The 18,956-nt window shown below is 36.0% G+C and overlaps 1 protein-coding gene across 5 annotated transcripts in view; it reads right to left on the bottom strand.

Moving 5' to 3' along the window:
* Positions 1-18,956, bottom strand: part of RIC8B (RIC8 guanine nucleotide exchange factor B) — a 101,612-nt gene that overhangs the window by 59,477 nt on the left and 23,179 nt on the right. For all 5 annotated transcript variants that reach the window (XR_008664900.1, XR_008664899.1, XM_055328766.1 and 2 more), the window contains exon 3: positions 4,015-4,623. Coding sequence is in view for 3 of the 5 variants with exons in the window: in XM_055328766.1 (XP_055184741.1) it covers positions 4,015-4,623 (609 nt within the window). In the remaining 2 variants the exon portion in view is untranslated. The remainder of the gene's footprint in view (positions 1-4,014; positions 4,624-18,956) is intronic.

Here is an 18,956-nt window from a genome sequence, read left to right on the forward strand (position 1 = left end):
AGAATATATAGAGAAGAATAATAAATAATGTAACAAACGTGTATATCTATCTGTGTTCACATATCTGATTTTCCTATTAGACTGTTTTTTGAGGGCAGTGATGTTTTCTTCATCTTGTATCTTGTATGTCTAATGTAGAACTTGGCACATATTGGGCACTCAATGCTTATTAAAAAGATGATTCAGCAAAAAAACATGGCACAGCTTGAAGATTTATTTTTGTTTAATACCATGTCCTCTTCCCACATTTCCTTTAATGTATCTAAAATAATCATGAAACTATGAAACTAACCTTTTCTGTTACACTGTGACATTCCCAATTAATGTCTCATATTGGATATTCACTTTTTTATCTGACTCAAATGCATCTTTTGACTACTCAGAAACTTGTACTTACTGCTCTGTTCGCACTTCGTTGTCTGACTCTAAAATGTCTGTTGGTCCTTGTGTTTTCTCATTAAACTGCACTGATAACCTGGGAAGCAGAAGGGAATGTGTGCTAGGCAAGGGATTTCGAGAATGATGTGCTTTCCTCCATCAACAAAGAGATTTAGCAAACTGTTAAAGCAGGAGGAAGACAAGACCATTTCAGTTAACTTTTCTAGAATTGACTTCAGGTCCTGCTAAAGTAGCTTTTTGACCTTCTCACACTTTGTACTACCTTTAGGAAAGAGAGAAAATGAGACAGGGAGGGAAGGAGAAAGTGAGGGAGACAGAAGGGCACCATGTGGAAATAAGGCCATCTACATTTCCTACTGAATGGAAAGGAATCTCCAAATTAATCTGCTGATGATATCAGCAGGCAGGCAGGAATGTAACACTGAGATATGAACCTAAAATGGACATTGATTTTCTCTTTTTGATGAATTATAAATGAACAGTGATAAATAATACTTACTAGAACAGTTAAAACCAAAACCAAACATCTCTATCTCTGTTAACAGTTAGATAGAGGTGATATGCCCCGAGTCTGCAAAGGTATAAACTAGCACTTTTCTTCTGAAGGGCAATTTGGCAATATATATCAAAAACGCTTAGTTTTAAAAAATACTCTAGCTCAACAATTTCAGGAATTTATCTACAAAATATTACAATAAGAAAATTCACTGTACTACTTTGTAAAATAGCAAACAACTGCAAACAATCTATGCCTACACATAGGGAATTTGTTAAAAGTTGACAGATCCTTATGAAGGAATATTCAAGTATTCCCTAAGTATAATAAAATGACTTCTGGAGATTTTTTCTTCATAAGGATTTATCAACCTTTGGCAAAGAGGAAAATAAATCAGCTGTTATTTTTGGTTGCAGAATTCTTTTTATCCTCAAATGATATCTAGTTACAACCTAAATTTAAAAAGAAAAAACAAGAACAACAACAAAGATGCTTTTTTGAAAGTGAGGGTGGGGAACCTGGAACTTATCCTACTCCTAGGAACTTTATGGCTTCAAGGAACATTTTGTAAACCACTACTCTTCAGGGACATTTACTGTGGAAAAAAGAATCAAGATTATAAAATGACTACATTTTTGTAAGAAGAAATTATACATATGTTTATATATTATACAATGAAGAATGGTTAGAAAGATATGCATCAAATGCAAACAGTGCTTATCTTTGAGTAGTAGGTTTATACGGGATTTGTACTTTTTTATTGCTTGTATGCTTTTTTCCTTAGATCTTCTATGATGAGCATGTATTTTCAGTATAAGGAAAATAATATTAGTTATTTTTAAAATTAACCTTTAAAGTTGGATTCTTCTGTACAATAAGTTTTCAATATCTCTTTATTTAAATTGGTATTTTAAAGAATTAACAATTCTTGAGGCGCTTGCTTAGTTGGAGAAAGATGCCATTCATCTGACAATCAAGGCATTATTAAAATCCAAGTAAATGGTCTCTTATTAGCAAGTTTATCCGTATCCTTATTAGATTTTCCCTATGCTATGCTGTGGGTACCTACCTCCCTATGCTCTGATATCTGGGTCTTTTCACATGTTGTTCAATTTCTGAGAAATGTCCATCCCCCAATCTTCAAATGACTATTCCATCATTCTCAGTTTTCTATCTCAGGAGATAACTTCACAGGTTTTCCCTAACTATGCTATGCATTCTCAATCATTGCACTATTTCTCTCCTAGCACTTAACACAATTTGAATTATATATTTGTTTACTTATTACTTGTCTTACCAACAAAACTGAAGGCAGAGACTATGTCTATTACTTGCAACAATGCCGGAATATGTAGCAATTGGTCAAAAATATTTATTGACTGACTGACCAAATGTTTGACAAAATTTGAATTTGGAGACTCATGGAAACTCAACTAGTTTAAAAAAAAAAAAAACTTTCTCAGGGGCACCTGGGTGGCTCAGTGGTTGAGCATCTGTCTTTGGCTCAGGTCATGATCCTAGGTTTCTGGGGTGGGGTCCTGGGATTGAGTCCTGCATTAAGGCTCACTGCAGGGAGCCTTCTTTACCCTCTGCCTATGTCTCTGCCTCTCATGAAGAAATAAATAAATCTTAAAAAAAAAAAAAACCCACAAAAACCTTTCTCATACTCTTGCCTAAATGGGTTGGCAGGATCCTGTATTCAGTACTGTTTAAATTCCTGGTGACTTCAGTAGTAATAGCCCAGAGTCACAATAACTGGGCACATTTTATAATGGCTTTATTTACTGATCCACAACTCAAAAGAAGCTCTCAGTCCGCTGAGCTGCCTACTTCAGGATTACTGATCCTTTCTCATGTATCTTTTGGAGAATAAACTTTCTATAACCCAGAATGAGTAATTGCTGCTTCAACATCTTCTAAGGCTTCTTCCAGCCCTGCTATTAGACTAATGAAGGCTAATCTCAATTTACTGATACATATTACATGTCATTCTATACATATACTGATGTGAAGCCATTGAACTATAAACCCTTTTGGTCAGGAATCTGAACAGTGTGAGCTACTATTTTCGGCACAATTTAAATAACAGGGGCTCCAATAATGGCAAACCAACAGATTCAGAAGAGCTCTTGCAACTAAATAGAGAACTTAAAAACACCAAAACAAACTGTGTAAGAAAAATAACCATAGAAGGTACCAAATAAGCATAGAGACATAATATTTTAAATACTTCCAAATATTTGGTTTCAAAGCATAAATGGAGCATGTGGGCTTTCCACATCTTTTCCTGCCAAGTCTCAGGAAAAACTGACCGTACTACAGTCATCTAAAACAGCTGTTAGGACTGATCTTCAAATATTTGGTTTCAAATATAGACCTATTTGCACTTTAAAACTCAGATGCCTGCATACTCTCACTATAGCACTGCACTTAGATAATCCTTTCAAAGTAGGCTGCTGTCAAAAACAGATCTGTATTCATGGTGAGCACTCTTTCAAATGGACAGAGCAAAATGTTAGTCTAAGTCCTCAAGTCAATTGTCAGAAAAGATAATTTATTTACTCTGGCATCAAAATACTTCATTCATTCATTCATTCACTCATTTGTTTCTTTCTTGCTCTTTCTTTCTAAGGCAGGAGCTCAAAGTCACTCATTGTTTAAGGTTAAAGAAAGAGGGTAATGTTAAATGTTAACATTCTAGAAGAAAGGAAAAAAGTTTATGTGCACTTCACTTATAATTGTTGCCTTCCTTGAACTAAGTTTCTTGTTTAGTGTATTGTTCTTTTGAGTACTTAGATATAAACTATCAAATCTGCTTCAGGACCTTGTTCCTAAAAGAGTCACTTAAAAAAAAAAAAAGATAGGTGATAGTACAACTCAGAAAAGTAACTATACTTAGCACCTTATGAAATAATAATCCATAATTAACTATATTGGAATTAAAATTTTAAAAATCTATGAAAAACAAAAAAAAATGAAATAATAGCTAATTTTTATCCTATTTTTCTGGTGTTACACAAATGGAAAGTGAGCATTCATTCCTCCCTTGCAGGCAGCTCTAGGGATGCCCCAGACCAATTAAATTACAGGTAGATTAAGAACATCCTTCTCAACTTTACCTCTTTATGCACCTTCCAACTGTCTACTGTCACATTGAAGAGAGCTTTGAGGGCCTCAATGGCACAGTCTGTCTCCTGAGGTGAGAGAGGAGGTCCATTATGGTCTATGGCCGATTCATATTCATCGGTCCACTTGATGCTAAAGGCACTTTCCAAGATCTGGGTCAGCAGCGGTAGTCCCTGGAGCTCATAGCGCAATTGTGATCTGATGTCGGTGTGCAAAAGTGATAGGAGGAAGAGCAAGCGCAAGTCAAAGCACTTAATGTCATTGATAAACTTTCGGTCCTTGCACTTTCTCAGGAGGTTACAGAGCTTTGCAGCAAGGTTAAGTTCCAGACTAAGCTGCTGTGCCATCTGACTGTTGAACACTATGTTACACAGACATTTTAATGACTCCACAATAACTGGGAACTCTGACACCTTCTCCAAAGAATCATCCGACTCATTTAGCTTGGCTAGTCGCAGCAGTATCTGCATATTTTCCTTGGTTGTTACAGGAACTAAAATCTTTTTGTCTCTGGAGAGAATGCGGAGAACTTCCAGGCAGGACACTTGACATGTTGTTGGGATGTCCTTTGCAAGGATTTTAAATATCCCCTCACAGAGTTTCTGAAAAACAAGAACAAGTATGCACAAATCATTATTTGGCTTAAATGATTTAAAACAGAGTAGTTCTCTTCCAATGTATGTAATATCAGTTAGATTCTGGCTAAAAAGGATTTTTACTTTTTTTTTTTTAAGTCACAGAATGTTAGAACTGAAAGAGATCTTATATTTGCTGCACTTCTTTCACTTATAGATATGAAAATTGAAGGCTAGAGAGGCCATAATGAATCAGTCAGGTCTTATATAACGTTGTTCTCAACAGATTTTTAATATCAGACTACATATAATATTAGGATGGAAGGCAATTAATCTGAATTATAGATAATGGACCCAAAGTGTACATATCTATCTTGCATTTTTAAAAAAGTAATTATTCCTATCATTGCTAAATTTAGGAACCTGGTGATTCTTTCAAAATTCAATGTCCAGCTTTCTTATCCATAGACTGTGGTCTGGGTCTCTCAAGCTCACACCTTATACGTGAAGCTAGCAGGTATAATAACTGTTCAACTGCTGACCACTTCTGTACCTGTTACACCTTATAAAAACAACAGCAACAACTAGGATTAACATCATATTTTACAAAGTTTGTATTAACCAATCATCAGACTTTAACTCTCTAAAAAGAGGCTATCTGTGGGTCGAGCATTATGATCTAGGCAAAAATCCCATGCTGTGTATACCGTCTCTGTACATCCTAGTTGTACAGGTATGGAAGTACCAACTTTAAAGGTATAGTTGATCCTTGAACAACATGGGTTTGAACTGCATGGATCCACTAGTGCATGGATTTTTTGGATAAATATAGTACAGTACTGTATTTTCCTTATGATGTTCCTAATAACACCTTTCTCTAGTTTATTTTATTGTAAAATAAAATATACAATAATATATAAGATAAAATATGTGTTAATTGACTATGTTGGTAAGCCTTCTTCTGGTTATAGTAGGCTATCAGTAGTTAAGTTTTTAAGGAGTTAAAAATTATACGCAGTTTTTTGACTGTGCTATAGGCTAGTGCCCCTAACCTCCATGTTGTTCAATGGTCAACTACACTATGTTTTCTAGATGGAAGTAGGAAGGAGATTAACATTACAAACTGAAAAAATTTTATAACAATGTCAACTCTATCCCTGCCATCTCTGATAACTACAAGGGACTTTCATTTAATCTTATTATCATCATTAAAACATTTAAAAAATGAACACAAGTTTGCGGGTAAATATAATGTGCCCATTATAAAAATATAAAAAACAGAAAGTTTTCTCCAATTTCTGATCTTTCACATCTAAGACAAAAAAAGACTCAAAAAACAAAAAACAAAACAAAACCACATTCTATATACTATTTTCAATGAAGTCTATTTCTGGGAGTGGAGTCAGATAACCTTTGCTCCCACATAACTTTACTCAGGAGAGAAATCATCTGTGTTACTGTTTAAGTTAAGAAACATGTAATAGGGCAGCCCAGGTGGCTCAGCGATTTAGCGCCACCTTCAGTCCAGGGTGTGATCCCGGAGACCCGGGATCGAGTCCCACATCAGGCTCCCTGCATTGGGCCTGCTTCTCCCTCTCTCTCTGTCTCTATGAATAAATAAATAAAATCTTAAAAAAAGAAACATGTAATAAATAAGGTATTATAAAATATTATATATGTGAATTTGGAGTTGTACGTATCTAATTAAAAAGACATCTTTACTTCCTTTCTAAACCAAAGATAACAACAGCAACAATAAAATCCCCCCAAATCTACAGACAGTATGGGTCCTTTCTTGCTCCACCTTCAGACTCAAGAAAGAAAAAGAGCAAAGCATGCATTACAAACAGGAGTAGACAAGGCTATAAATCAAAAGGATTGAAACTCTCAAACATAAGAGGCTACATGAACGAGATTAGAGAGTCTACAAAATTTAAACTTAAAAACTATCTCATCTCTAGGCTTTCTGGAGATCAACTGGCAAACAAAGACAAGAGTTCTAGCTTTAAAGCACCATTTTCAATCATAGTTGTTCTTAAACATGCCATTTCTCTTTATAGATGTGCCTTACATAATGACCATTAGGTAGATTTTTGCTATAATTGTAACATACCTTGAAAATTAAACCACTTTTTGGATAATGACCCTTTCCTTCCTGGCTTTTTTTTATTATAACTCAAAAAAAAAAATAAAGACATATTCAAAATATAACAAAAGTGATACTTATATACACTTATTGCTGTACTAAATATAATCATTTTTATTCAGAGAACATTATAAAGAGCAAATTAATAAATCATGTACATCTGGGTGAATCAGAGAAATTTTGTTTTGCCTAGGTACACCAAGCCAGAAAACTGAAGAGGGAGCATTCTACACTTTCTCCATCTGCTGAGTACATGCTCTACTTTTATGTTTCAAAGGTGCTCTTGTGTTTCACCTTTACTTTGCCCCAACAGCATTTTTCTGTGCTGTAACTATTTTTTTCAATTGATTTTACTCTTCCTAAAACATGTTCTCCTCTCTTCACTTTCCATAGCTCCTTCTTGCCCACAGAATGCAGTTGAAATGAGTCTACTGCTTCCTTTTCCATTGCTATCTCTGTCACCCACCATTCCCCTGATTTTTCAAGTGTTCCAAACTGACTCCCAGGCATCTGACCATTCGTCCTGAACCTCTCCCCTGCTGCTCCTTCCATGGCATGTCCAGCTACCATGTCCACCCGTCAGGAGCCCACTCTTTTTCTCAGGTTTAGTTTGAATACTGAGGGGGTTTATATGCTTCCCCAGTCACTCCATCTTTTGCTATTTGTGCTTCCAACAAGAAATTTTTGCTTTTTGTGGAGAGTAAGTTGTTAGGGCATTTCACTCCTTTTCCAGGCTCCTTGAGAACAGAAGCTATGTTTCATTTGTAGCCATGTGGCTGGCTCAGGTGTGCTATAACTATTTTTAAGTGCAAGATAACCACAAATTCCCAACCTTAAAACCTACCACCTGACTCTCCAGCATCTTCCAAAGAATGACTTCTTTGTATTTCTCCTCCACCAGCCACCACTTACTATCAAGTCTTTTCTTCTTTTTGCAAGTACAACAAACTGTCACTACATTATATGTTAGGTACAGACTGTTTTTATTTACTTTGAAAATATTTATTTATACAAACTTGTTTTCATTGTTCAACTGATACATATTTTAATTTGAAAATTATTTTGGTACATTAGATTATCATGGAACCCAATTTTTTCCATCAAAATTAATGGAAATAATTTCTGATTTAATAACTTTCACTTAGAGGTCTGGTTCTCTATAAAGAACTAAAATCATAAAGCTAAGACTAGGTATGCTTACAAAGTATAATGACTAATAATGAGTCTGAGATTAAAATGCTTTAAAATGCTCTTTTAAAATGCTCACTAGCTTAGCAAGTCATGGCTATTTCTATAAAGTTAGACTGCACACCCACCAGCATAAACTCAAGAGTAAGATCCCAAATGGTTCCTCAGTATTAATACTAGTACTGCCAAAAAAAGTTTGCTCCTAAACTGAAACCCTGGAATTTACTATAGCAGTGGGTTCTCAAACTTCATCATGCATCATAATAAGCTAAAGGGATTATTAAAACACATTGTTGAACTTTGCCCCCAGTAATTCTGATTCAGTAGGTCTTGAGTGAGGCTCCAGAATTGGGATATTTAACAAGTTCCTAATTGCTGCTTATGATTCAGGAGCCACACTCAGAACCACTGAACTATGGTTAACAATGGCCTCACGTAACTTGGATGTTAGAGGGTAGGGGTTAATTGAGAGCAATGCACCAGATAAGCATAGATAAGTAGGTAGAGTTGAAAGCCATTAGCCAATACTTTAACTTCTCCTTGACTGTCCTGATGATGTATAGGGTGGCAGGGATAGGAATGGGATGTCACTGTCTGGTCACATAACCTTAATTATCTTAAATATTAGAAACTACACCAGGTGTGAAATATATTACTTATTTAAGGTCAGTGGTCCTGGGCTTAAAACTTGTTCAACTTACCATAGACTCTAGAACCAGAGCAGTGTTGTGATTAAGGGCATAGGTTCTGGATTTAAATTTCTTGTATTCCAACCTTGGCTTGTCTACCATCTTCTAACAGTGAGACTGTGGCAAACCTGGCCTCCCTGGGCCTCATTTACTATAAGAGTTAAATGATAGCCACATGTATAGCACTTTGAATAGTGCCTGGCATGTGATAAGTGTTCAGTACAGGTTTTACATAGTATTATAAGATAAAATCTCAAAGGTAAGATCCTCCAATCTGCTTTCTCAGGTTTCTCTTTCATTGCTATGCCCCTATCAAACCCTCTTCTCTAGCTAAATTCCTTTCCAAATTATCTCACATTGAGCTCTTTTGCTTTCTTATTGCCTCCCTCTTTGTATCAGTTCTTCTTCCTCTTTGACTATTCAAGTTTTAAAGATTCTCCAAAGATAGCCTTAAAATTCACTTTTGATATAATTTTTTTTCTAACCACTTCAGCCCCCAATATTCTTCCTGTCCAAGAAATACCCAAACCACAATTTGTAGCAATCATTTGGTACTCAATACATTCTTCCTGTTAACTACTAAGAGCTCTCTGATGACAGAAAGCTTTTTTTTTTTTAAGACAAAAGAAAATATATACTGCAGTGCCTTTGAATCAGAAAGAGCTGGGTTTAATACCAGGCTTTGTTACTGTGTGATTCAGACATGCTATTTAACTTCTTTGAGCCTTGCTTTCTCATTTCTAAAATGGGAATAATATCACCTATAGTGGATAAGGCTATTGTGAAAGAGACTCTAGGATTGTAGTAAGTGCTCTATAAATGGTAATTATTATGTTTTATTTCTTCATGATCATTGTAGCCCTTAGCAGAGCAACTTGCACACAAGTTAGCACCTAAAATATAAATGGGCTAGATTAAGTTCTTCAAATCAAAAGAATTAGTAGAGATCCATTAATGTTGTCTTCTAAGAAGGAAAGAGCAGTAGTAAAGGCTATTCTTGTGACTGGACTAATAAGATGGTTTGCCCTTTTGGGTAAAAAAGTCTTTTATGTGAGGAGCAGAACTCACATGTCTTCATATAAAGTTTTTTAAAATTTATACATATATAGGTATGTGTGTTCTTTATTGTTTTTTTTTTTAAGATTTATTTATTTTACAGAGACAGTGCACATGCACACCCGTGCACATGAGGGAGAAGGAGAGGCAGAGGGAGAGGGTCTCAAGCAGACACCCTAAGTTCAGAGCCTGCTAAGGGGCTTGATCCCATGACCCATGAGATCATGACCTAAGCCGAAATCAAGAGTCAGACATTCAACTGAGCCACCCAGGCGCCCCTATATATGTGTTCTTTAATATGTAAAATGCACCAAACTATTAAACTATTAAAGAAAATAGAAGGGATGCCTGGGTGGCTCAGTGGTTGAACATCTGCCTTCGGCTCAGGGAATGATCCTGGGGTTCTGGAATCCAGTCCTGCATCGGATTCCCCACAGGAAGCCTGCTTCTCCCTCTGCCTATGTTTCTGCCTCTCTGTGACTCTCATGAGTAAATAAATAAAATCTTTAAAAAAATTAAGAAAATATAAAACATATTCATAATTACACTAGCTAGTATATTTTATATACAGTAGACAGAAGGATTTATCCTTAGTCAATATACTTGATTATCAGTAACATATGCATATTACTTCAATACAGTTACAATCATCATGTGTTTATCACTCTGTGTCCTGACTTTTTAATTCTTAATTATCAGTATTTTCCCACAATGCTAGAGTACTTATAAAAATAATTTTAGGGCACCAGGGTAACTCACTCAGTTAAGCATCTGCCTTTGGCTCAGGTCACCATCTCAGGGTCCTGGGATAGAGCCCCATCTTGGTCTACCTGCTCAGTGGGAAGTCTGCTTCTCCCTCTGCCCCTCCCCCTGCTTGGCTCTTTCTCTCTCTCAAATGAATAAAATCTTTAAAAAATGTATTAAATTGATGCATTATTAAATGACTTCTGTTCTCAGTAAGCCTCTAGTATGATATACAGCAGAATCCAGAAGGAGTATTGGACTTATTACCATCAGAAGAGGTGGTCTCATAATTTTAATAATTATAGTGATATTGCTTGCTTATGTGCTGTATGGTTTACAAAAAACTTCTCATACATATCCTTCAGTCTAAGAAATGCTCATTAAACACTTACTAAATTATAACCTACAGACACGTAACTAAGAAGTAGAAGGTCAGGGGCAGCCCGGGTGGCTCAGGGGTTTAGCACCGCCTTCAGCCCAGGGCCTGATCCTGGAGTCCTGGGATTGAGTCGCACGTCAGGCTCCCTACATGGAGCCTGCTTCTCCTTCTGCCTGTGTCTCTGTCTCTCTCTCTCTCTGTGTCTCATGAATAAATAAATAAAATCTTAAAAAAAAAAAAAAGCAGAAGGCCACAACTTAATCTAGATCATCTGATTCCAATGTGATTTCCACTCCAAGTCAATGGTTGTACTGTTAGCTGTCTCTCATTTATTAACTATAATCTTGAGCATGACATGACACTCTATTAGGCCTCTTTCTTCATCTGTACATGCATTAAGACTCTCTAAGGCAGTGCTTGCTTCAGCAGCACATACACTAAAATTGGAAGACTCTCTAAGGCAATCTTCTTCTAGCTCTAAAATGGTAAGCTGAACTATGAATCTTTAAAACTAAGATCAGCTTTGGCTTTAACCATGAAACAAGCAGAACATGCTATAAAGCATATATGAGCATTCAAATGATCTATCATGATTTACATAGTTTTAAAAGGTGATTTCTAAAAATATTTCAAAACTAAAAATCAAATTTTATACATAAAAAAGGTCTTTGTTTAAAATACAGACATCATAATTTACTATACTCTGGCAAACCAAAAGGTAAATGCTATTCAAAAGTGTCTACAGATTGGTGCCAATTCACAAACTTTGTTAGTACACTGTGTTGAGAAAGGTACACAGAGATAGGTATTAGAAAATGAGTTTGCATTTAGAAACATTTATAGTAATCTGACTTTGCTGTGACCATCAAAGGATATGATTATTTCTTTTAATGTTTCATTTTTATTGTATTTTATGAAAGCACTGGTCTACTACAAATTAGGGAAAAAATAACAAAACCTTGACCACAATTAATTTAAGAAGCACTGTTCCAGAGAATGCATTTTATACTATATAAGTTTTCTTCCACTCTATAACCAAAATAGTAAAACTAACTCAGAGCCTAGAGTAATGAGAGAACAATACAAGTCTCATAAGTATGCCTATCTAAGATTTAGTTTAATTGCTGGGCATTGTATTGATAACTGATAATTGTCCACCAAAATCCATTCTTCCCTTCTTATATAGTAACAGAACTGTGGCAAGGCCCACGACTGCCTAGCCATATGACACTCCTCAGCTGCTCTTTGTGGCCATATGACTTGACTGAACACTTGCCAATGGAATGTATGTGGACACGTTGCCTGCCATTTTCAGGTTTGGGTCTCTAAGACAGTGGGCATATCTTCTCCATTTTCTTCTTCCATTCTGTAGCCCAGATCTTGGAAGTGGCAGCCCAGTATAGACTAAGACGATGCTCAGATGGTGAAGCATGACTTGACAGCTTAGAAGGAAATAGGGCAACTAAATAAATTTATGGAGCAGAGTCACCCACCTACCTAACTAGAACTGATCACCTCAGAACTATTACTTTAAAAGGTAATAAAACACCACTATTCCTTAAATCACTTCTATCTTGGGGTCCCTTTGTTGCAACAAGCTTAGCTATATTTATTTATTTTTTTACAAGCTTAGCTTTAAACTTAAATAAAACGCACCTTTCAAATACAATGTCTCATGAATACCTCATATACAGAACCTCTCGCACCATCATTCCATAAGTAACGGAAGTTACATTTCACCTCAGTGACTAAGGAACAATCCTCTATATCTAATACCAAGAGTTAGACCAAGTTGGCCTAGTTGTGCCATGGTTGGTCTGTATCTTCATTTGTTTATCTTCATTTGTTATCATTTGTTATCATCTTCATTTGTTTATCTTCATTTGTTATCAAATGAATGTATGTTCATTTGTTATTCATTCATCAAGAATACACCAAGTATCTATTGAATAAATCCAAGGCAATGTCCTTGGTACTAGGTAGACAAAGGCAAACTTCCAAGGAACTTAAAATAGGTGAGAATTACAAAGAAACACAAGCCATACATTAGTGTAGTAAGTGCTCTGATAGGTCTAAGCCAGGATTTCTTAGCCTCAGCACTACTGACATTTTGGACTGGATAATTCTCCAAGGATATGTATATTATAAGATATTTAATAGCATCTTTGGCCTCCACCCACTAGATGCCAGTAACACCTTCACACTACCACTCCTCAATCACAGCAATCAAAAATGTCCCCAGAAACTGCCAAATATATCCTGAGGAACAAAATCACCCCCTACTGAGAATCACTGATTTAAATGTAAAAAACTATGACAGGACAAATCTAAGTCCTATGGGAGGGAAGTAGACCAATTCGGGGAAAGACACCCTAACGAAGTGGCATCTAAGGTGAGATCTGAAACATACACGTTCAATTTCCATTCAGTCATTTAACAAATACTTGAATGTCTACTATATCATTGTGTTATATGATAGGTGTACACCGGTGAACAAAACAAACATAATTCTGTTATGTGTTATGGGGATGACAGTCTAATGAGCAAGATAAATGAACAAAAATTTACATGTTATGAGAAATTGACAGGATGGTATGATAGAAAATAACTGGATCTACTTCAGAGTGACATTTAAGACAATTTCTGATGGTGAGATGGTGCTAAATATGTAAAGAAAGTATTGCAGGAAGAGCCTCATGTGTTTAAGGTCCTGAAAGTCAGAGTGGGTGATGTTAGTGGTATAGTGCTCTGAGATCTAACTGGAAAGTAAACTGGCACCAGATTACATGGAGTTTTATAGGCTATGATAAGGAGATTGGACTTTAAACACTATGAAAAGTCCCTAGAGAAGTTAAAGCAAAGAGAAATACAACTCAATTAAAAATTTTTAAGAAATCACACTGGCTGCTGTGTGGAAAATGGAGGGGAACAAATGCAGCTTCAACTAGAATGGAAGCAGTAGAGAAGTAGATAGGTTTGACATGTATTTTTGAGAAAAAAGTGACAAAACTCGCTGCTTGTGGGGGAAAAGGAAGTTTCTGGTGTGAGCAATCCAGTGTCATTTACTGAGAATGAGATGACTGGAGGAAGAACAGGTTTTGGAGAAAATTATGTATAGATACATTAAGTTTGCAATGCCTACAAAGATGTCAAGTAGAAAGCTGAATGTATGTGGTGAAGCCTTAAGCAGTCATCAGGGCTCTGTCTTCTCTAGGAGTAAGTGCTTGGAAGTATAGGAATAAATCACTTAGAATAAAATAAATAGAAAATAGAGGGACTAAGATAGAGTGCTAAAAAAAATGCCACCACTGAGAGAGGCTCAGAGGAGGAGAACCTGATAAGAGAGATCAGAGTTGTACTTAGAAGAGGAAATTTAGGAGTGTGGTATCCTGAAGACAAGATAGGGCAGTATTTTATAGAGGGGATAGTTAACTATTTCAAATCTGATGAAAGATCAAGTAGCATAATGATTTGGCAATGCTAGATCACCAATGACTTTTCATAAAAACAGTTTCTGCAAAGTATTTGGGAGATGAGGAGTGCAGAGAGAAATACATACCTTTCAATACATGTGACTATAGGAAACAGATAAATAGGACAGTAATAAGAGGGATTGTAAGATCAAGAGAGGTTTTTTTGTTTGTTTTTTGTTTAAAGAGAGGATATACTAGTCCATGTCTGTATGACGAAGAGAACGAAGTGTTGGAATTAATCCAGAGGGAAATGGGGAACTTTTTGCAAGGGGATGATATCTGATCTGTGTTTTGGATTATCATCCTGATGGTAATAATGGAGAATGCACAAGAAAGGGAACAGAATCAGAAATAAGGTGAAAGGGGATCCCTGGGTGGCTCAGCAGTTTGGCGTCTACCTTTGGTCCAGGGCATGATCCTGGGGTCCCAGGATCGAGTCCCGCATCAGGCTCCCTGCATGGAGCCTGCTTCTCCCTCTGCCTGTGTCTCTGCCTCTCTCTCTGTGTGTCTCTTACGAGTAAATAAATAAATAATCTTTAAAAAAAAGAAAAAAAAAGAAATAAGGTGAAAAATGATGGTGGTGTGAACTAAGGCAGAGAAATAGAAAGCTACGAGATTTTTAAGGGATGCTTAGCTGGCTCAGTTGGTAGAGCATGTGACTCTTGATCTTGGGTCCTGAGTTCAAGCCCCACAATGGGAATAGAGCCTACTTAAAAAAAAATGAAATCAAAGAGATTTTAAGGAAGTAAAACTGACTGAATGATTGGTGGAATGACTGGATGTCAAGTGTAGAGGAGAGGAGACAAGGAGCCTCTCAGATTTCTAACTTGGACAAATTGGTTGATGGAGGTATCAGTCATTTAGGAGATAGGGGACTCGTTTCCTAAAGCTGGCAGCAAAAACAAAATGATATTGCTTGGTAGACATTTCTCTCTAATTGCTCCACAGTGGATACCTCAAATAAAATACATCTAAACTCATTAACTAGGAAGGGGTCAGATCATAAGTCCCCCAAGGTCCACCTTTCCAAAACTCATATTCAACTATCTATTGTCACAATTATCCTTGATCTGGGCTGAGAAACCTACTCTCTACTACCTATGTAAATATATGTGCCTTTTCTCATGTTATTTCCTATATTTGGAATGTCTTCTTAAACCCTGACCTTCCCAGGACTTTGCCTTGCATTTTCAAGGCAAATGTCATTTTTGTAATCTTTAGGAAGTAACCTCTTCTACCTCTACCAGTTTTATGGCACTTGACACATCTCTGACCTTGAATTATACTTTATGGAGACTTCATATCTCTGTTATCAACTTTGAGGGGGCAGAATGTGTCTGAGATTATTTCTTTTTGTTCCACAGGTACAAAGATACTGTCAAATATGCTGAATATATACTTACACACATACATACTAAATGCGACCTTCAAAGCACTATGTATTAGATACAAAGTATTATGTCCAGATATATCTTTAAAGCTCTGGGCCTAGGTGCCATTTATTTATTTGTATGATTTTGAATAAAATGGTCAACTTTTAAAATTTCCTGATCTATAAAATGAGTATGATAGTACCTACTTCATAGGGTTGTCAGGGGAATTAAATCAGACAGTGTGTATGTGCTGCCCTACAAGAGAATAAATAATAAATGTTATTTAATATTATTACTGTAATGCATGCATTACAGTATAGTACTATTATAATATGCTTAGTAAGAGGCTACATGTTGTAAAGAATATGACTTTCAGGGGCGCATGGACAGCTCAGTCAGTTAAGCATCTGACTCTTTATTTCAGCTCATGTCATGACCTCAGGGTCGTGAGATCCAGCCCCATGTTGGGCTCCAGCCTGGGGGTGGAACCTGCCTAAGATTCTCTCTTCCTCCTTATCCCTCTGCACCACCCTCCCCCTGCTCATGGTGCACTCTCTTAAAAAAACAAAACAAACAAAAACATGACTTAAGACATCCAGAGTCAGTCTTCACTTTGCCTTTTTTTTTTTTAACCTGTGAGATCTAGGCAAGTTATTTGTTTTTTCCAAGCTTTAGTTTCATTATGTGTAAAATGGGAATAATATGCATTATAGTATTGTTTTAGTAAACGAGATGACAGTACACAGTAAGGGCTAAAACTGTACACTTCCAAGAACAAGACCTATAATTAAAGATCTCAGCCAACAGCAGTTATCTTGAAGGAGGCACATTTTTCTGATTGAAATAAAAAGCCTATATGTAGATTTGACATGTAATTTTCTAACATCAGTGCTTATCAAAAGGATTTAATGAACTGAGATTTTCAAAAATCTTTACTATTAGTTGGAAAATTCAGGTAAAAATTTATAGATTAATTTAGAATAAAAATAGGCCAGTGATTGAATAACTAAATCAAAATGAAACAACAGGGAACAAAGTGAACATTGCCAAAGACATAGACTAATGTCTGTTTTATTTATAAGAAACAGGAAAATGTAATAACCTTCCAGCTCAGGCTGGAAAGAGGTGCAGGGTACACACACAGCACAAGCACTGAGTTCAACTTGGCAGTAACCCTATGATAATTACAGGCCACAAAACAGCTGAAGAGCCAAACAAAATGAGTGTAACTGACAGAATCAGAATATTAAGAGTTAGAAGGGGCTAAAGTGATTATTTAATATTAACATACATTAGCAGTACAAAAGGTTCTATAAAAAAGTGGCTATTGGGGAGAATAAGTCTGAGAAACTTATAAAGCTTACTAAAATATTAAAGATTCTCAGATGTACCATGGAAGATAAATCTGTTTAATTTTTCAAAACTGATTTTTCCTTTATTTGATCACAGAATCCTTTTGAAAAATACCTAATAATACACTCAGGACTAGGGAATATTTCTTTTATTTTACAGATATGGAAACTGACTCTAAGAGAGGCTGCATTATTTGCTAAATGTAGCACAGAAAGCTACAGTGGGAAAGGGGACTCAGCTGTTTACCTCTCAGTCCTCCTCTTTTCTCATTCTACTGCTATCTGGTGATGTATAAGAAATAAAGCAAAAGTGGGTGTTCCAACATTCAAAGCAATTCTGGGTTAAGCTAGGCCTGTAAAAGGAATTTTGAGGACTTTTTTTTTTCCTCCTTAAATAGACTTAAGTCTTTAAACATGGTCTCATTTGTGATCACTTTTTAATTATTATTTAATGCTTCTGTTCTTCTATTTTCATAGTAGTGAATACCTATTCTTAGAGTCTGCTACTTTCTCTTTAATAAGAATGGACTCCCGCCCACCCACTTTTTGTCTTTTATGTCTACAACATTAACCACATGCTTAATTTATGTTCTTGCTCCAACCAGGGCTCCTATAGTGGTGGGATAGGACCCTGCTCTTAAAATAAACTATGCACATTCATCTGGGAGATGTGGCACAATGCCAGGGATACTTAAAGTCACAGGACAATCCTAGTACATCCTCTTTAACCACTGGTTTACTAAAAGATTTAGCGGGGGTAGGATGGGAAAGAATTTCTACATGAAAATAAACAAATATATTAAAACTCACAATATAATAAAACTCACAATATAATAAGTCACATGAATTTTTAAGATTAAAAAAATAAGGTATGAAAGGAATATTGTAGCTAGGCAGGATCTGTTGGATGGTACCTCCCTGGCCTCTCAAGGTTGTACCTATTCTCTCCTCTGATGGATGTCACTGGATATATATTCCACAAGGATCTAATTTTAGTTTGTAACTGGAGTTGAAGGTCAGCCACCTAAATCTGATAGGTCTAAACTTTTGCCCTCTGTGTACAGCACACGTGAGTGTGTGTGTGTGCGTGCATGCATGCAAGACAGAGAAAGAGAGGTACTAAATTCTAAAATAAGCTTACTATAATTAACAGTTGAAACAATGTTGTCAGTTCTACAAGACAGACCTATTAAAAGTTTGTATTTTACAAAAATATTAAACAATCACTGACTCATTGCCAGAATTCTAAACTGTGCTTTTAATAAAAGTTGAAGAAAGGATTCTGAAGGTCAAATTTGGAATTTCTTTATAAAAAACTAAAGATGAAAATTTTTAAATGAGTACTCATGCAGTTGGGTCCATTTGATATTTAGCTTAATATTTTATCTGTGGACTTTTGTGGTCTCCCCCACACACACTTGGGAAGTGATAGTAATTCTCATTTTTTATGTCATGGATACTGTCCTTGTGAGTAAGGTTTATCTCGCTTCCTAAATTTCACCTCTAGTCTCCCTTACTGCACATGTACATTTTTTAGTAAGACAATCCTTCTGGCTATGTTCTATACCAGGGTAATCCTGCCAAAAAGGCTGAAAAGAGAGTGCAGAGGAACAATAATTATGTAAGTCTGGCTCAAGTTTTTTTGCTAATTAGCAATCCTGAGAAAGACATGTTGCATCATCAAGAGTTCATTAAGGGATAGGAAAGACCACTTAGATGTAAATGGAAATACAAAATCAATCAGTTGCCCATCCTTTTCTGACAGAGGGCAGAAATAGGCATTTCAAACTTTTTATTTTTATTCAAATACAGTACCAGCCAACTCTGCTTCTCTTACTACTTAAGAGTTTTTTTATTTTTCAGAAAGCCCTTTTCTCCACTACCTGTATTAAAATACTTAAGTATGTTTTACATATTGGCAAATACAAACATATCATCAGTTGTTGCTTATTATAACTTG

Source organism: Nyctereutes procyonoides, unplaced genomic scaffold (assembly GCF_905146905.1).
Source record: "Nyctereutes procyonoides isolate TBG_1078 unplaced genomic scaffold, NYPRO_anot_genome, whole genome shotgun sequence".
Taxonomy (NCBI): domain Eukaryota; kingdom Metazoa; phylum Chordata; class Mammalia; order Carnivora; family Canidae; genus Nyctereutes; species Nyctereutes procyonoides.